The 20,514-nt window shown below is 43.0% G+C and overlaps 1 protein-coding gene across 3 annotated transcripts in view; it reads left to right on the top strand.

Annotated features, from left to right (window-relative positions):
- LOC121628724 (NACHT, LRR and PYD domains-containing protein 12-like) overlaps positions 1-20,514 on the top strand; it is a 2,607,341-nt gene that overhangs the window by 261,709 nt on the left and 2,325,118 nt on the right. The window contains exons 6-10 of one of the 3 annotated variants that reach the window (XM_041967973.1): positions 207-2,001; positions 2,666-2,836; positions 11,841-12,014; positions 12,672-12,848; positions 15,453-15,660. The exons of 1 other annotated variant lie outside the window; for it this stretch is intronic. In XM_041967973.1, coding sequence (XP_041823907.1) covers positions 207-2,001; positions 2,666-2,836; positions 11,841-12,014; positions 12,672-12,848; positions 15,453-15,645 — 2,510 coding nt within the window. In that variant the 3' untranslated portion in view covers positions 15,646-15,660. Of the gene's footprint in view, positions 1-206; positions 2,002-2,665; positions 2,837-11,840; positions 12,015-12,671; positions 12,849-15,452; positions 15,661-20,514 lie in introns of those variants that run through there. One more of the 3 variants, XM_041967975.1, reaches the window with a different exon arrangement.

Below are 20,514 nucleotides of genomic sequence, written 5' to 3'. Positions count from 1 at the left end.
ACTGGTTCTGCAGACACTGCATCAGCTCATACTGGGACCAGTCTGATTCATCAGGAAGTTTCTACTGTCCCCACTGTGGTAAAAAATCCAGCCAAGGTAAAACCAAACATTTATCTGCTGATTGACTTTCTGAAAACCAGGCTTCTTTGTGCAGATTTAAAAAAAAAAAGATGTAATATTGCTTTTTTTCTTCTGGTTTCCAGCAGATGTTGGTCTGCAGGAGGTTTTAGATGAACATAAAATCAGTCTGAGGAGGAGATGTGAACATGTGACTGAAGGAACTGATGGAACAGGAAGTAGAACCCTCCTCAACAGGATCTACACTGAGCTCTTCATCACAGAGGGACAGAGTGAAGAGGTTAATACTCAACATGAGGTGTGGCAGCTGGAGACCGCTTCCAAGATCAACACCCTCCATGACACTCCAATCAGGTGCCACGACATCTTTAAAACCTTACCTGATCAACATGGACCAATCAGAGTGGTTCTGACCAACGGCGTCGCTGGTGTTGGAAAAACCTTCTCAGTGCAGAAGTTCACTCTGGACTGGGCAGAGGGCTTGGAGAACCAAGATGTCAGTGTGGTGGTTCTGCTTTCATTCAGGGAGCTGAACTTGATCAGAGATGATCAGTACAGTCTTCTCCAGCTGCTCCATGTTTTCCATCCAACATTACAGAAGATCCCAGCAGAGCAGCTGGCTGTCTGGAAACTTCTCTTCATCTTTGATGGTCTGGATGAAAGCAGACTTTCTCTGGACTTCAACAACACTGAGGTTGTTTCTGATGTCACACAGAAGTCTTCAGTCAACGTGCTGCTGACAAACCTCATCAAGGGGAATCTGCTGCCCTCGGCTCTCATCTGGATCACTTCCAGACCTGCAGCAGCCAATCAGATCCCTCCTACATGTGTTGACAGGGTAACAGAAGTACGAGGCTTCACTGATGTCCAGAAGGAGGAGTACTTCATAAGGAGATTCAGTGATGAAGAGATGTCCAGCAGAATCATCTCCCACATGAAGACATCCAGGAGCCTCCACATCATGTGTGGAATCCCAGTCTTCTGCTGGATCACTGCTACAGTTCTGGAGCACATGTTGACCACAGAGCAGAGAGGAGAGCTGCCCAAGACCATGACGGACATGTACTCACACTTCCTGATGGTCCAGACAAAGAGGAAGAAGAACAAGTACCACGAGGGACATGAGAAGAGTCCACAGGAGCTGATGGAGGCTGACAGGGAAGTTCTTCTGAAGCTGGGGAGGCTGGCGTTTGAACATCTGGAGAAAGGAAACATCATGTTCTACCAAGAAGACCTGGAGCAGTGTGGTCTGGATGTCACAGAGGCTTCGGTGTTCTCAGGAGTTTGTACTGAGATCTTCAGAAGAGAGTGTGTGATCTTCCAGAAACCAGTTTACTGCTTCGTTCATCTGAGTGTTCAGGAGTTTCTGGCTTCAGTCTACATGATGCACTGTTACATCAACAAGAACGCAGAGGTGCTGAAAAACTTTGTAGGTGATTTCTATAGGTACTCACCTCTGGATGAACTCTTGGATATAGTCATATATCTTTCCTTTATAAGTAAAAATGGCCATCTGGACCTGTTCACTCGCTTCCTTCATGGCCTCTCTCTGCAATCCAACCAGAGACTCTTAGCAGGCCTGTTGGGTCAGACAGAGAACAGTCCAGAAACCATCCAGAGAGTCATCAGTAACTTGAAAAGGAACGACATAACTGGTGCTGAGCGAAATCCTGACAGAAGCATCAACATCTTCCACTGTCTGATGGAGATGAATGATCACTCAGTTTATCAGGAGATTCAAGAGTTCATGAAGTCAGAAAACAGATCAGAGAAGGAACTCTCAGAGATCCACTGCTCAGCTCTGGCCTACATGCTGCAGATGTCAGAGGAGGTTCTGGATGAGTTGGATCTGGAGAAATACAATACAACAGAAAGGGGACGACATAGACTGATTCCAGCTGTGAGGAACTACAGGAAGGCTCGGTGAGTCGAAATGTTTGCTGACGTCATCAGAAACCATAGATTAGTTTTTCCAAAAATACATAATACAAAACAACTCTTATTGTAAATGTAAATCTATAGGTTAAATTTTTTTTATTTACTCTGGGCCATCTGATGTTATTACATAGCTTTTGAATATGAATGAATATTTGATATTAGTTTTGCTCTAGTATAGATGAGTCACAGAACCAGAGAAAGCAAAGTTTTAGTACCATAAGGGAACTGAGTATGGGTGTTACAGCCAATAGAAAGATTTTCAGGCTCAGGTCAATTTTTTTACACTTCACAAGGATTTCTTTAGTTAAACACAGGTTCCCAAAGACAGAAAAACAAAAAAACATCTCTTATTAAAAAACATATTTAAGATGTCCAGCTAATATTTCTTGTTAAGTCTTATAAACATCTGTGCAGCTTTAAAGTTACAGGTAGTTACATCTGGCAGAACAAAACAACTAAAATTCCATTTGGGAAGTAAAGTGATATGTAAACAAAAGTGATATAAAAAAAGGTAGGGGTTTTATGTATAAAACATAGGTCAGATGTCCATTATTCTTTGACATTATGTGTTATCATATACATTGTATTTGTGTTTATGATGCCCACTGTTTACTTCTACTAACAAATATAATCTATTCTTTGATTCCAGACTTGTGGGTTGTCGACTCTTTGGCGTTCACTGTGAAGTTGTAGCTTCAGCTCTGAAGTCCAACCCCTCCCATCTGACCGAGCTGGATCTGAGTCAAAATGACTTGTACTTCGCTGGGGATAGGCTGTGTGCTGGACTGGAGAGTCCGAATTGTAGACTGGAGACTCTAAGGTCAGCTCATTTGAGGCTTGTCTCTTTTCTTGACATCCTTCACCAATGTGTCAAAATGATTTTTTTTTTATCACCATTTATAATAAGAGCTTTTGCTAGAAATCTCTGCTCGTCCAAATTTTAAAAAAGTTTAATTTCCTTAGTTCACTCTGACAAAATTAAATTTCTTTTGCCACAGCTCAAAGAAGGTTGCATTTGAAAATAACTATTTCCCCCACCTTTTTGAGAATTAATCAAGAGATAATATGTGATAGTACAAGGACTGACAAAAAACATATTTTCTTACTTTTCTGTTTATACTTCAAGAGATATTTAATCAGTAAAAGGAGATTTTCTTTTGTATCCTCTCTCTTCTATAAGAACTATCCAGCCAGTAAAAGCCAGTCTAACGTTGTATTTTGTCTTCTCTTTCTTTTCCTTACTTTTACAGAACCTGTTAATAATTTCTCTCATTGCATTCATGGCCCCTAAATAATCAGTCCTGTGTTTATCATCAGTACGATATCTATGCCCATGCATCCTGAAACATTCTTGAAAAACCCTGTTGGCAGGGTGTCAAGACAGCAAGTGTTGGTTTTCAGATGGCCAGTGATCTCATCCAGGTTTTTAGGACTGACTGGAGTAAAAGTGTGTCATGGTGTTCATAACAGAGCACTCAGGACTGGCACACTCCTGCAGGTACCAGGAACACCATCAGACATCTCTGTCCAGATAAGTGCAGTCCAAGGAACAGCTGAGATACTGCACAGAATCCTCAAGTTCCCAGTCCTCTGGTAGATGAACACATTGAGGACATGCAAATATTTTTTTTTACAATATATTATATTTAATTAAAGTTAATTTAACTAAGTTGAAAACAGCTTATTCTTGTTGTCTGCCTTCAGCCATCCTGCATTCTCCTCTTCCCTTCATGTTTTCTTTTCTTTGAAGTGGATTCATGCATCATTTTGTGTCACATATCCCTCAAAGACCCATGGTTGCAATATTACATAATTTTAATCTTTAAAAAGATCTGCAAATATTTCTTTTGGTCAAGATCACATTTACAGAGTGAGTGGGTCTTATTGTTTGTCTTCACAATACAACTAGGCAGAAGATGTGTTTTCATGCCCAGTGATCTAGCCTGACTTCATACTATTTGTCACTTCCTCTTCGGGCTCATCTCTTTGTTTTATTTGACTGGATCTGTTCAGACTGAAGTAAGTAAAACCTAAAAAAAAAAGTTCAGGGGGATTTATTATGATGTTATTTTGGAAAAAATAACTTAATTTGATTTAGAGTTTGTAATATCTGTGTTTCAATGCTGCGACTCAACAGATCTCACGTCATTGTGCAGGATGTGATTGCTGCTGTCCAAAATGCAGAGAGTGAATCTGAAATAGAATCAGATTCAAGTGATGCAAGTGAGGCAGAGATGGATAAATTTGACATAGAAAACTACCAACCTTCTATCCGTCCCATAGATCAGAGCATTCAGTGGTGCCTCGAGCAGAGAATAGTTAGGGATGAAATTATGACAGTATGATATCATACCAAAGAAAGAGCTAAGCTGTTTCTTTGTGGTGGGATGAGGGATGTTCTGAATGGCAGACACATGCTTCGGTGAGAGAGCATGCCCCTCTGCAGAGATCACATGACCCAAGAACGTGACCTTTTCTTGGACAAACTGTAGACTTTTTAGACTTACTTTGTGGCCCTGAGATGCCAGATGTTGAAGTAGGGCCACTGTAGCTTCCTCACACTGTGCTCTGGTAGGAGCAGAGATAAGCAAGTCATCCACGTAAGTCACAAGTGAAGGGAGGAGGGAGGGTCAGGGAGTCCAAGCTGTTCTGAAGAGCTGCGTGAAAGATAGTTGGAGCTTCACAATAACCCTGACACATCCGTGTAAACGTCCACCGTTTTCCCAGGAACTCAAAAGCAAACCAAAACCTGCTACCCGGATCAATTTCAATGCTGTAGAAAGCATTCTTTAAATCAACTACAGACCAGGAGCGGGCATCTGGAGGGATCTGAGAAAGGATGGTGTTTGAATTAGGAACAGTTGGAGCACGGGCCTGAACAGCGGCGTTTACAGATTTCAAGTCCTGAACAAAACGCCAATCCTCTGGCTCGTCGGGACCGGTGGGTTTTCGGACTGGAAAGATTGGCGTTCTGACAGGAGAATCTGGACATTCCACAACTATACCAGCATTAGAGAGCGATTTAAACACTGGCATAATACCTCGAATCGCTTCCGGTTTCAAAGGATATTGTTTTTGGCACGGTCTGAAATCTGAACGAGGCGCGATGACCACCGGTGGACAGTTCTTTATTAGGCCAACGTCATGGGGGCCCTTGGCCCAGAGAGAGTCTGGCACACCTGCCTAGGCTGAGATGTTGGCCAATTCAGCTGTTGACAGGAATACAGCCTCTCGCAGTGAATAGTCGAATAAAATGTTTTTTTTTAAAAGCCTGCAGGCGTCTGGAAAACAAAACAGAAGGATCTTCACACCATGGCTCCTTGGTTTGGTCACTCGTTTCTTCACAATTTGGCCTGACGCAGATAAAGAATGAATGAAATTACCACTTAGCTTAGGTTGTTCATCAAAGTCAGATGCCTTCAGAGTCGATACCGTGGCTCCAGAATCCACCAAAAAGGTTGCTTTCTTTCCCAATAGAGTGAGTGTCAAAACTGGGAAATTTTTATAGGCCGCAGAAGTCTGATGGGCATAAGTTCCCTCGGGTCTTTTAGCTTCCAACACAGCAATAGCAGAAAAAATCAGGTCAGAGTCAATCATGTCAGCAGTGTTAACAGGAAAAGCAAGCTTATCTTCATTGCAAGATGCAAAAGGAGCATGCATTTCTTCGTTGCGAGATGCGGAAGAAGAGATGACAGGAAACGTGTCTTTTGCAGGCAGAGTGCTGCTATTTGTGTGTGTGTGTGTGTGTGTCTACCTTACCCCTCTCCTGAAAACGACCCATCCTGTCCCGCCCTCAGTCAATCTGAAGAAGTGGTAGAAGGCTTTTGAGCCCGTCGAGGGCAGTTTCTCTGCCAGTGGCCCAGCTGTCCGCAATGAAAACACGGCTCAATGTCTTTTCGATCAGGGAAATCCCTCCTGCCACGCCTCCTTCCATCTCTGCCACGTCCTCTATATCCGCCATCTTTAGGTCAGCCACCGTGGAGTACATCGTCATGGCCGCTAGATGGAGCTCTTGCTCTGTCTTTTTTTGGGGGGGGCTCGAGCTGCCTCTTCCACAATCATTTCTCCATGTCTTGCATGTTTTAACACCTCTTGCAGCATCGGGCACACATTCCGCCCGACCAATGACCGTTTCAATTCAGCGGCTATTTCTGATCTCAGACCCTTGATTATGGCGTCAGATGCGATCGACTCACAATTAGTCCTTGGCACGGTGTCCTAGTCGCCGGTGGGCTTTGTAAAACCGCTGTGTTTTGTCACTTCTTCACACACTCGGTGGATAAAGGCATCTGTTCTTTCTCCTATTTGTTGTGTACAGGACAAAATTTTTGACACATCCATGTGTGTGGGGAAGGCTGTTCTGAACTACCCACACAGAGATTCAACCAGTGTCTGGTATCCGTTATGTAGGGCATTGTCCCAGTCATTCTCGTGTCGGGGGGGCTTGGCCTGGGTCATCTTTTTTGACATCACCCCGAGAATCTCCGCGCCTGTTGGTTTATACTCCTGGCAGAATTTCAACAGTTCATCCACAAACCGGGAACCAGAACCTGTGGGCGTGGGCAGGAATGACGCGGTGTCTATCACGTCGGCTGAGGACCAAGTACAGAAAAGGAGCATCACCCCATCTGTACCCGCTCCCTCAACCATTGGAAGCGTGAAAGTGGTCCCCTCCACTGTAACAGCCAAGCCCAGGACCGACTTGGATCTGGTAGTTCTGGGCTGAGGTTCCGGGTCTTCCTTTTTTCCCTTTCTGTCCAGCTTCTTTGATCGTGGTTTCACAACCTCTTCCTCATCTGACGAATGATTTTCTGAATGGGCAGGGGTCAGAGCGGGTGGAGAGCCCGGTTCACTTCGGGACGGGGTGGTGCGAAGGCTCGAAAGTGTAGGTGGACCAGGGTCAGAGGCAGCAGGGGAGAGAATGCCTTGGGACTGTCTTGGGGAATATCGGACCGTGCTGTCTGAGGCGGTGGAGCTATGGTCAGGGGAGGACGTGGCGTGGGCGCCTGTTGGTGATGTACTGGCGGCTCCGGGAGTGTGTTGGGAGCGCCCTTACAAAAGCTGCAACCACTAATAGGTTCCACAAACACCAGAGATCCTTCCCCACGCACCACCAACAGTACCATCTCGGCCCCCGAGGTGCCGGCGTCCGAAACACAGTGTGAAGCTTGAATTCAGCACAACCGGAAACAGCCCACAGGATGTACTTCAAAGAGACAAAATCACCAATCACCCTTCCCAACAAAGTATGGAACATATAACCATACACAAAGTGCCACAAGCACAAACTGTACTAACGCGATCATTCCACACACCCAAACAAATGTAGGGCAACACATCACAACGTGCAGAAGCACACAAACATCACTAAAACGGCCAGGGAACACATTCACTCAAACCAAAGAAGGGGATCACACTGCACCCATCGTTCCCAAAACCCTACACAAACTACGAGGATGCAACACCAATTGCCGAAACACACGGCCACCACAATAACCATAAAACGTCCCATGACAAAATCTCATCCCTGAAGCCAGGCGCCCCAAGATGCCTCTCACCACAGAGGTGAACGAACGCTGCCCACTAGCAATCAGAAGAAGAGTGATCAAGCTCCCATAGCTTACCACCGGAAACACCCACCAGAATGTCCCTTCAAAATAACAGACAACTACTCACAACCACATTAATGACCACAACTGCCGACTCAGTCCAAGTGTAACAACCCAGAAGACATTTTTCGGATGATGTTAGAAAGAGGGGGGCCTGCCCCTACCGAAAAAGATCCCGGACGAGCCCCCATTATGTTACCTGTGGGCGTGGGCAGGAATGACACGGCGTCTATCACGTCGGCTGAGGATCAAGTACAGAAAACGAGCATCGCCCCATCTGTACCCGCTACCTCGACCATTGGAAGTGTGAAAGTGGGTCCCCTCCACTGTAACAGCCAAGCCCAGGACCGACTTGGATCTGGTAGTTCTGGGCTGAGGTTCCAGGTCTGCCTTTTCTCCCTTTCTGTCCCGCTTCTTTGGTCGTGGTTTCACAACCTCTTCCTCATCTGATGAATGATTTTCTGAATGGGCAGGGGTCAGAGCGGGTGGAGAGCCCGGTTCACTTCGGGATGGGGTGGTGCCAAGGCTGGAAAGTGTAGGTGGACCAGGGTCAGAGGCAGCAGGGGAGAGAATGTCTTGGGACTGTCTTGGGGAATATCGGACCGTGCTGTCTGAGGCGGTGGAGCTATGGTCAGGGGAGGACGTGGCGTGGGTGCCTGTTGGTGATGTACTGGCGGCTCCGGGAGCGTGTTGGGGAGAGGGGGCATGGACAGTGATGTTAGATGGGTCCTGGCTCAGCCTGGGTCTCGGAGGGTGGGTATCGAGGTCCGGGTCGACGGAGGTTTTCCAGTACGCCAAACTGGGGTACATCTGGGGTTGGTGTTGGAATGGGATGGAGCGTAGGAACGGTTGAGGTTTATTTCTCAGTGGTCCATATACCAGAAAAGAAGAATGACAAGAATTAGTTGCATTATGTGTATTATATGGTGGTGGGATATTAAACAATCTACATGCTGAAGTGCTGACCCCAGCAGTCTGGATGGGGGGACAGTCGATCCGCTTAACAGCGGTGGTAATTGTCTTAGTCTCACCTTTCTGGTCTGAGGACTCGTAAGTCTCTTTGGTCTCGTCTTTCTTTTCTTTTCCAGAGTCGTTATTAGTCGTGTCACCTGTCAGCACGAGCGCACCCTGCTTTCTCTCTCTGCGATCACATTCAGTCTGCCACAGATTGAGCGCGTCCCTGTTGCTGTCTAATTTTACCCAATCTGACACCGGTACAGTTTTCTTAGACTTTAAAAGAAACTCAGTCTTATCCAAAGCCTCCTTAATCTTTTTAAGCCTGTTGGGACTCACCCTTCGGTGGGAAAACACCCGCTGAAATCCATTCAGCACAAAATTCCACAGCAGTTTTACCATATTTTGTCGCCATGAAATCATATAGTTCTCCTGTAACAGAGGGGAGCTGTTGCTTTGAGTCTACGTTGCCCATTTTCTACCACAAAATGGGGGGGTGAACGTCTTCACAGACTCCGAGTAATATGTTTACCCGGCCACTCTTGCCCGGTGGCCTTTTCCACAGGGGGACCTCTGTGGACCAGAGGAATTATCAGCTGCAGGCCTGTCTCCTGCAGCTAACATTGCGTACACCCACGCAGCCAGACTCACACAAGCCCAAACAGACCCCCCTGTCTCCCAAACCAGCTTCACAGCTTAATCAAACAAGATACTTCCTACTCACCAGACTTATTTCAGGCTATATTTTGGTTCTTTGATTCCGGAGGTGAGTTCAGAGAATCTTAGCGAGGGGTCCCCCTTTCAAACTGGAGGCTGAATCGTGTTCAGGTTGATCAGACACATCGTCGCTTCGGTTCTCTGTAGTCACTCTCGAAATCCTGCCATAAGAGAACGCCAATTGTTGTAGAAAAATGACCAAGAGTCTGAATGAGTAAAAGTAATTAGAAGTTTTATTAGAGGAGAAATATAAAATGCAAACGAATACTTGCAACTAGAGAGTGGTTGTCCAGACTTGCGCGAAGTCAGAAAGAGACTCTGTCTTGCTGCATTTTGAAATCAGTTTTATTCAACTTTGTTCTAGCTGAAGGTCAGTCTCTTAAACTAATAATAGGAAAAGGGAGACTAGAAGGCGCCGTTCTCCTACTGTCTCGCCCATATAGACTGTTATTTTCTAAACAACTGTTAGCAGCCGCTGAGTGGTCAGCCTGACCTCACACAAGAGAACAATAACTTCAATGCTCTGTATAAGAAAAATGCACGTCATGAAATGTAATTGAGGATAAATGAATAAATGCATTATGTGAGTAAAAGAATGATTACACTTGTGATTATTATATGAGTAAATATGATTGATTACCATATGCATTATAATTACTTATACACTGCCCAGCCAATGATGTGGCCCAAATCAAGCACCATGCCATCTTCTGGCACAAGGATTATTGTCGTCATCATTGCAACTGAGGAGAGACTGGAAGATGAAAGTCATTCAGGACCTCTTTGAATGTTCAGTAGAGCCCATCCTCTTCTGATAGGAGTCCCCAAGCCAAGACCTTTTGTAATAAGTTTTGTAAACAAAATTTTTATTAATGAATCACTTTTCATAACAATATGACTTAGGGCTGGGCGATTAATCGAATTTTAATCGCAATTACGATCTGGGTTTTCAACGATCATAAAAATGAAATGGTCTGATTATTTTTTGTCCTTCGCAGTTTCCTCTTGTGCTGTTTTCAGTTGCAAATCGAGCACCATTGGCATTGCAGCTCCCACAGCCCCGACCGCTTTAGTTTTATTCAGCACGAGTTGCAAACTCAGTTAAGGGCTGGACACACGGGAGGCGACGTCGCTCCTTCTCCAAAATTTTCTATGGAACTTGCGCGAGGAGGCAAAAATCGCTGCCCTCCAGCCAAGTGACAGGCGAAAGTCGTGCATATGAAATGTTGCGCTCGTGCACACAGATGTGCACACGGGGGCTTGTGACGCGACACAAGAAAATAGAAAAATGTTAAATTTTTGTGAGTCGCAACTAAATAATCCACCAGCTCCCAGAGTCACAGAGAGACAAAAGTTATAAACAAACAGAACTTTTTTCTCAATTAACACAGTGAACAATCCGGGATTTAAGAAACTCATCAACATGTTGGACAAACGGTATCACCCTGTATGTGTAAGCCGCACCAGAGCCATATAGAAATGTCGCGCTACATTTTATTGACACGGATTTCAACGTAAAAACGAAATTTCTCCAGATTAATTTTTTCCAGATCACTTCAAATGTCATACTGACACCCCCCCCCCCCCCCCCCCCCCCCCCATTATTTAATTGTGTTAAATAATTGAGATCTCAATTTCGATCATTATTTATGATATATACTGTTATGGGGCATAATAAACAATTAAGCCTGCAAATGAATGCTTCAGTTGAGTTTTTATCAGTCAGTGTGAGTTGAACCACAAAAATTCTGTTTTCCACTGGGCCCAACGTTGCATTATTACATCATTTTCATAAAAACTAAAAAATTTAAAACATTATCTTCTGCATTAGAGGCCACCTACAACAACATTTAGTAAGTGAAAATCGTTTTGGCTAATTTATTTCTATATCTGGATCTTCAGGATGTATACATGTAATAGATATGTCACTTGGTATCTAATATGTATGCATCAAACTTCTCATACGACATCCACACCCAATGGTTCCTCCCCGTTCTTCATCTTCATACAGCTGGATAGCTTAGTCGGCAGGATGTCTGTCTCACATGTGGGAGATCCAAATTCAAATCCCTCAGAGGATGAGTATTTACACTTTCCAGTTGGGTCTTTAGGCAAGACCCCTAATGCTACTGCCTAACCACCTTCAGATGAAAGACTCTTTTGAAGAAAAGGGACAGCTAAATGACAAATGAGTAGAATAGAATCTTCCTAAACCTCTGAGCACTACTCACCTTTTATTTCTAATAGAAATTATGTTTTTTGTTTTAATAAGAAATATACTTACCTAATAGATTTTTATTTTTTCCACACTGCACTGGATCTTTAATAAGAAAAGCAAAAACTGAAGAGATGTTATTCTATTACATGGACACTTTGGATGTTAAAATAACAAGTATGTTTTGTTTTTGTTTTTTTTTTTTATGGAATCTGCAGCTGCAAAAATTGATGATATAAATAACACAGTGACAAAGATGGAGATTATGGAGAAAAAACATTTAGTTATTATTTATATTTATATTTATTTATATTCGTCTCTTTACTCAGATTGCAGAACTGCAACTTGTCAGAGTCCGGGATTCTATCTCTGATCTCAGCTCTGAACTCTAACCCCTCCTATCTGAGACATCTGGATCTGAGTGGAAACAAGCTGCAGGATTCAGTGGCGATGGAGCTCTGTGGTTTTCTTAAAAATGCTGACTGTAGACTGAAGACTTTGAGGTTAGTTTCCTGACCCCAGATCTTGAATCTCTGATTTAAAACTGAGCATCTTTCATCTCTATGCAAAACTTTTTGTGTCTACATTTAAATTAATATAGATATTTTATACAGGTGGAGTTTATGTGTGAGACACACAATGATAGCACTGCAGCAGGCCTTGGTCAGCATAGACAGATGATTATCTGTTAAGAAGAATGTGTACTGCAAAAGAGATTAATATAAGTAAGGCTGGCTAAGCCTAAAGTCAGTCTTAGTCTTTTATAGACTGCTGCTGCATCTTGGATTAGTTTTTTATACTTTTAAAATAATGGTATGGTTTGTAGTGTTGAAGATCTGAGGTTAGATTTGCCTAATTTCAAAACTGAATGAGATAAAAAAATAAATAAATAATATTGTTTTAATACAGAAAACATAGATGTGATCTGTTTGTCTCTTTTTCATGGTTTCAAGCCCCAGAAAGTTCCCATCATGATAGGACAGGTACTACTCTGAAGTAGAGGCAAATATGTGTGAACGTCATTTCTATAAACTGCACAAACTCCTGTGAATCAACCTGCTATCATTATAAGGCCAACATGGTAGAATCACAAATGTCAGTTCTTCTTATGTTTTGGGAATACTATCTATTTACATTTTTCTTGTCATGTTTTAATTCAGATTGATTTGCTGCAGTTTGTCAGAGGTCAGCTGTACTTCACTGGTATCAGTTCTTGAGTCCAATGTCCCTGATCTGACTGAACTGGACCTGACTAAGAACTATAACCTCGGCGACTCAGAAGTGAAGCAGCTTTCTGAAAAACTTAAAAGTCCAAATTGTAGCGTGGAGACTCTGAGGTCTGTTTACTGATTCATCACATTGTAGTTTTTCTATATTTGACCAATCAAAATCATTAATGTACTTTTTTGCATTAATACATATTCACTATTTATAAGAAAAGAAAATTTATCCATCCATCCATTTTCTGCTGCTTATCCGGAGTCGGATCGCGGGGGCAGCTGCCTAAGCAGGGAAACCCAGACTTCCCTCTCCCTGGCCACATTCACCAGCTCATCCAGAGGGATCCTGGATGCATGTCTTGGACACTCGGGTAAGGAGAGGGGCGGAGCTGTCAACTGATCACCACCTGGAGGTGAGTTGGCTCAGATGGTGGGGAAGGATGCCGGTCAGGCCTGGCAGACCCAAGCATGTTGTGAGGCTGGGAATGTCTGGCAGAGTCCCCTGTTAGAAAGAGTTTCAACTCCCATCTCTGGCAGAGCTTCAACCATGTGAGGCGGGGGATATTGAGTCTGAGCGGGCTGTGTTCTTTGCCTCTATTGCGAGGTGGCCAGCCACAGCTGTGGCCGCAAGGTCGTCTCTGCCTGTTGTGGCAGTAACCCCAAACTTGTTGGTGGACACCAGCAGGGGATGCCGTCAAGCTGAAAGAGTCCTATTGGGCCTTTTTGGCCTGTGGGACTCCAGAGGCAGCTGATGGGTAACGGCAGGCTAAGCGGAACGCAAATTCGGTGGTCACTGAGCAAAAACTTGGGCATAGGAGGAGTTTGGAGAGGCCATGGAGAATGACTTCCGGACGACTTCGAGGAGATTCTGGTCCACCATCCATTAGCTCAGGAGGGGAAAGCAGTGCTCCATCAACACTGTGTACAGTGGGGATGGGGGGCTGCTGACCTCGACTCGGGACGTTGTGAGGCGGTGGAGGGAATACTTCGAAGACCTTCTCAATCCCACCAACACGTCTTCCGATGAGGAAGCAGAGTCTGGGGACCCTGGTGTTGGCTCTCCCATCTCTGGGGCTGAGGTCATTGAGGTGGTTAAAAATTTCCTCGGTGGCAGGGCCCCGGGGGTGGATATGGGCCACCCAGAGTTTCTTAAGCCTCTGCAGGGCTGTCTTGGCTGACATGCCTGTGCAGCATCGCATGGACATTGGGGATAGTTCCCTTGGACTGGCAGACTGGGGTGGTGGTCCCCCTCTTAACAACGGGGGACCCAAGGATGTGCTCCAACTACAGGGGGATCACACTCCTCAGCCTCCCTGGTAAGGTCTATTCAGGGGTGCTCGAGAGGAGGGTCCATCGGATAGTTGAACCTCGGATTGAGAAGGAGCCATGTGGTTTTTGTCCCAGTCGTGGAACAGTGGACCAGCTCTACACTCTCTTCAGGGTATTGGCGGGGGCATGGGAGTTCGCTGAACCAGTCTACTTGTGCTTTGTGGACTTGGAGAAGGCATTCGAGAGTGTCCCCCGGGGACTCCTGTGGGTGGTACTCCGGGAGTATGAAGTGCCCCTTGTACGAGCTGTCCGGTCCCTATACGACTGGTGTCAGAGCTTGGTCCGCATCGCCGGCAGTAAATCAGAGTCATTTCCAGTGAGGGTTGGACTTCGTCAAGGTTGCCCTTTGTCACCGGTTCTGTTCATAACTTTTACGGACAGAATTTCTAGGCGCAGCTGAGTTGTTGAGGGGATGCAGTTTGGTGGCCTCAGGATTGGGTCTCTGCTCTTTGCGGATGATCTGGTTCTGTTTGCTAAATCGGGCCGTGATCTTCAGCTCTCACTGGAACGATTCACAGCCAAGTGTGAAGCGGCTGGGATGAGAATCAGCACCTTCAAATCCGAGACCATGTTCCTCAGCTGGAAAAGGGTGGAGTGCCTTCTCCGAATCAGCAATGAGGTCCTGCTCCAAGTGGAGGAGTTCACGTATCTCGGGGTCTTGTTCATGTGTGAGGGAAGGATGGAGCAGGAGATCAACAGGCGGCTTGGTGCGGCATCTGCAGTGATGCAGACTCTGTATCAGTGTCGTGGTGAAGAGGGAGCTGAGCCAAAAGGCAAAGCTCTCAATTTACCGGTCGATCTACGTTCCTACCCTCACCTATGGTCATGAGTTGTGGGTAGCGACCGAAAGAACAGGATCTCGAATAAAAGTGGCCGAAATGAGTTTTCTCCACAGGCTGGCTGGGCTCTCCCTTAGAGATAGGGTGAGAAGCTTGGTGATCTGGGAGGGGCTCAGAGTAGAGCCGCTGCTCTTCCGCATTGAGAGGAGCCAGATGGGGTGGCTTGGGCATCTGGTCAGGATGCCTCCTGGATGCCTCCCTGGTGAGGTGTTCCAGGCATGTCCCATCAGAAAGAGGCCCTGGGGAAGACCCAGGAAACGCTAAACACACCATATCTCATGGCTGGCCTGGGAATGCCTTGGGATCCCCCCGGATGAGCTGGTGAATGTGGCAGGGGAGAGGGAAGTCTGGGTTTCCTTCCTTACCCAGCTCCCCCCGCAACCCAACTCCAGATAAGCAGTAGATAATGGATGGATGGAGATATGTGTGTGTACATATACACTACTGCTATATATATATATATATATATATATATATATATATATATATATATATATATATATATAAAACTATTCAGTTTTTAATTTGAACTGATGTTTTTTCTGTCTTTCAGATTGGAGTGCTGTAATTTGTCAGAGACCAGCTGTGCTTCTCTCGTCTCAGGTCTTAAGTCCAACCCATCACATCTGAGAGAGCTGAACTTGAGCTGGAACATCTTGCAGGATTCAGGAGTGAAGGAGTTGTGTGGTTTTCTGGAGAATCCAGACTGTAGACTAAAAATTCTGAGGTTCAACACCATGTTTTAGTTTTGTCCTGCAGCTGGCCCCAGCCTCCTTGCAGCAGCTAGCTGTCATTAGTTTATTTATCTTTATCCTGTTGATTTCAGCTCACATGTTTTACTTTTTTATTCAGATTGAGTACTTGCAAGTTGTCAGAGATCAGCTGTGCTGGTCTGACCTCTGCTCTGAAGTCTAATCCCTGCCATCTGACAGAATTGGACCTGAGATATAACAACCTGCAGGATTCGAATGTTAAGGGGCTATCTGATCTTTTGGAGAGTCCACACTGTAACCTACAGACTCTGAGGTTAGTTCACTGACTGTAAATTTTACATTTTAAACATTTCTAATTTCCAAACTAATTTTTCTTGACATGTAACTCTGTTCCTTAAATGAAAAGAAAACAATAAATCAAGCTAATTTTTAACATTGCCACTAACATTCTTTGCCCTCAGTTACAGGGATAACACATTTCTGGTCAGACTTAGGTGTTGTAGGAATCTTTTGTGGAAGCTAGCTAAGCTTCCAGCTGGTTTATCATCATTCAGTCAAATGTGTGTTGATTTTAAACCTGGTATGATCTCCGTTTCAGTTAAACTTATTTGAGATAAGTTTGTTGAATGAGACAGTAAAACCTAAGTAGTACAGTGTTCAAGCAATAAATTTGACAGGTAATCCTATAAAAGTTTCCTGACCTTTGGTATAGCTGCAAAGCTAGTCAAAGTCAACAACAATGTCTTGGACATGTAAAAATTCTCTCGCCATCCTCAGCGTAAACTGCCACATACACAAAATTGTCCCATAAAATCTAGATCCAATCAAATCTGGTTCACTTTTAGCAACATTGCCACTGGGTTCTGTGCTGTTGGAACATTGCTTTCTAAAGCACTATTACATTTTTATGTACTCTATCACAATTTTACACATATTTACATTAAGATAAATAATAAAAAAATAAATAAAATAAGTATATTAATAAAGATTTAAGACATATAAGAGTAATAGTTCCCCATTATGGGTTACGAGGAACAAGTTGGAATTTACTGTTGTACAGTCTGATAGCTGTAGGGATAAATACAGGTATTATTCTGGGCATCATAAAATGTTGTTATTATACAAAATTCTGGGCATTATAAAAGTAATAGACAGATGTCTAAATAAACAGGTTTAACTAATTAATTGAATATATCTTTTTTAAAGCAAAGTAAGCTGTAAAAATATGAAAACAATAAAAAAAATATGAGGAAGTATATTTATTTACTTCAGGAACAATAAAAAAAAACTTTACTGGATCTGATGACAGATCTATTGTAAAATGTCTGAAAAGAGTAAACAGTCCTGAATGTCTGACAGAACACTGGTTTACACGCAAATGTTAATCAGAACAACAAACTTATCTAATTCTTGTTGACGCAACTGATCTTCTTATCTGTGCATGGGAGTATCTTTCAGATCAGTACCTTTTAAAATCACGTACTTAGTGTATCTGCAGCCAGTAACTCTTTCTACAGGAATTCTAAGGTGTACCACCTCACCTGTTCCTGACCATCCCATTAATCTAATTGAAAATGTGTAAATGCAGCCACCTTTGCTTGTGCTTAATTAAAACCCAAACTTTCCTTAAAAATCCAAACCACAGTCAGCCAGAAAAGTTTCTGCAGAAGTCCATTGTTCACTGGCATGTGTTTATCACTGCACCTCCCGCAAAACGTGGGATGAAACCAGCTGGTGATTTGCTTTTTTGAGTGCTGATCATGAAGCTGCTGCTGCAGGAGAGTACACCACACTGTGAAAAAATGATGAAATACTAATGAGAAAATGTAAATGGTAAATGGACTTATATAGCGCTTTTCCAGTCAGTTTGACCACTCAAAGCGCTTTACACTACTTATCACATTCACCCATTCACACACACATTCACACCCCGATAGGCACATCGGGAGGCAACGTGGGGTTAAGTGTCTTGCCCAAGGACACTTCGGCATGTAGTCAGTGGAAGCCTGGAATCAATCCGCCTTTCTTCCGGTCGAAAGACGACTGCTCTTCCTCCTGAGCTACAGCTGCCCCCAGCCGTGAATGAGAAGGAGATTTAAAAAAAAGAGCCACTGCTGAACCAATGTAGACAGAACACGGATTCCCTCACTCCCAAAAACAGAGAAAAGAAGAAAGAAAGGAGATTGCAGTGCAGAATCACATGTTTTCCTTGCTACATACCAGTGTACAAGTTTCTGTTCCCAAAATGTCATTTGCAGATGAACATAAGTCATTCTGCTCAAACATCTGAGTAAGTATAATCTTCTTGTTTTACTCTTTAGATTTGAGCGCTACAATTTGTCAGAGATCAGCTGTGCTGCTCTGGTCGCGGCTCTGAAGTTCAACCCTTCACACCTGACGATACTGGACCTCAGTCACAGTGATATGCAGGACTCTGATGTAGAGCAGCTGTGTGGTTTCCTGCAGAGTGCGGACTGTAAACTGAAGGCTCTAAGGTCAGACATCATGTTTTGTTGAGCTCTGAGATCAATATATTCTAAAAGTTGTGTTGATAGTAATTAGCAGACAGAAAGCTGATATTAAACTGATATATACACACTAAAGATCTTCAGTGCTGCATTCTGATAGTAGTTTATTTTTTCTGTTTTTTCAGAATTTCTAAAATGATTAAAACTGAATATATCACACAGCAATAAATACACATTTACTGGACAATGGTTCCCAACACTTTTAAAATGGCTTATTCTATGATTTCCAGTTATGGTTTCCTCCTTTTTAAACAAGCAGTTATAATGTCCTAAATGGACAAGTCCTTCTGTGTTACCAGCTGTAGATCATTCATTTATTTTTACCAGACATTTTACAACCTAACATATGTTTTCCCTAAAAGATGTCACAATTAATAAGCAGATCTTGCTATATTAATCCGAAATCTTTAACTGACCTTACACTGAGATTGCAGGATGTAGTTGATCAAGTCTTTTGCCAGGTGTCCTTTATAACTTACTCTATTGATCATTTCATTCTGGTTCTCAGGAGTTTGATAAATTCTTTGGTGCCATCAATAACTAGAAAAAGTTCCAAAAGAAACATTTCCTGGCTAGATAACAATTTACTGCATTGGCCATTAGAAAAAGCTGTAGAACATTTGAATGCCAGTAGAATAGATGTAGGAATGAAGTGCATTATCAACTGGGGGCATGATAGTATAAACACTAACCAGGCTAAGAAGTCTGCTGCAAAGGCAGCCTACTTTTCTAACTTAATTACCTTAGACCTGTGGTTCTCATACTTTTTACGTCATGCACATCCTCAGAAGATATCAGGCCCTCCAAGTACCACCTTTATGACTGACACTAAAATATATTAGAAAAATCAACCTCTTCAGGCAGTTTCCAAGCAGAGGCAGGTTTGTTCCAAATGAAAATATTACTCATTGTGGAGTGGTGGCAGCTATCATTGTAAAAGGGTTTTTCACCAGATCTGATGTACAATTTAATGTCTCCAGCACTTTCATCAGATGGCTTCAGTACATATTTTCTACTTTTCACTCAGAATGGCGAACTGCAGGTTGTCAGAGATCAGTTGGGCTTCTCTGATCACAGCTCTGAAGTCCAACCCCTCCTTTCTGACAGAACTGGACCTGAGAAACATCTTAACGCTGGAGAATTCAGGACCTAAGTCACTTTGTGGTTTTCTGAAGAGTCCACTCTGTAGACTGGAAACTCTAAGGTCAGCCACTATGTTTTAGTTGGTTGCTGACAATTTTAGTGCAGATCTGAGTATTTGGAGAAGTTCATGAAGGGATTAACCTAAAGGTTGTTATTACACAGAGAAAAAAACCCCCATTAAAATACAGTATTAGCTACCATTGAAACAAATGGTAATAGGTGTTTTTTCAAGGTTAGTAGGCCTTTAAGGCATCATAGCATCAAAAAACCCAAACTTGGCCCATCAACTATGAACTTTTAATAAAAAATATAATCAAAATCCATCCTACGAATATAATTTTGAATCTGTCAGTACAAACATCTGTATTTATGAAGGATGCATAGGCTAGTCATACACAATTCTTTCTTCAACAACAAAGAACAAAACAAAGCAGAAGATAAATATTATTCAACAATGTACTCATAAAATATACTGCATTAAAAATGAGAAACAGAAAAAATGCAAGTAACAGAAAAAATTATTTAAAAAATAAAAAACATGACACTACACACAGAAGAGACATGCTTCCAACTAGACAACAGAGCACAACTGAACTTACACATCTAGAAGCATGTTGTCAGCATTGCTGCAGATGCAGCTCTTTGCTATTTGATTTCAGCTTTGAATTGATCTTTCAAATAAACTTAAATGCAGTTTGGGCCCAGAGGAATGATGGCATCCAATATGGATTGCATAATTGGACTCGGTGATGATACAGAAATCTGTCTGCTACCTCAGAACCCACTAATAATACGCACCAGAATAGTTTTTGGGCAATTGATATCACTCTGCAAAATTAGTCCCAAATCACAGCATAAATCAAAGTTAAGATTATTTCTAGGAAGCAGTATTTTATCACCAAACAGATCCGGGGGCTTTCTGAAGATGCTCTCAGGGATCAGCTGTGATAGTTTTTCAAATATCTATTACAAATATCATTTGTGAGTCTTTTTGCATAACTTAGGCTACAAAGCAGAGCAGTAATATCTGGCTCCATTAAAGCCTACTAATGTTAAATCCAGCTTGAATCTTTGCAAGATCGGTGCAGTACTTAAATACACGTTACAAATATTTGCTTTTAATGACAAGAGTTTATTTGATATGAAACTTGTGTTGACAAATGGTACAATCAATTGATGATTAATTTTTTTAAAGACTGGAGTGTTGATAATGTGAAATATTAAAACAGAA

Source organism: Melanotaenia boesemani, chromosome 18 (assembly GCF_017639745.1).
Source record: "Melanotaenia boesemani isolate fMelBoe1 chromosome 18, fMelBoe1.pri, whole genome shotgun sequence".
Taxonomy (NCBI): Eukaryota; Metazoa; Chordata; class Actinopteri; order Atheriniformes; family Melanotaeniidae; genus Melanotaenia; species Melanotaenia boesemani.
The sequence above is the reverse complement of the archived record's forward strand: the minus strand, read 5'-3'. Positions and strand labels throughout refer to the sequence as shown.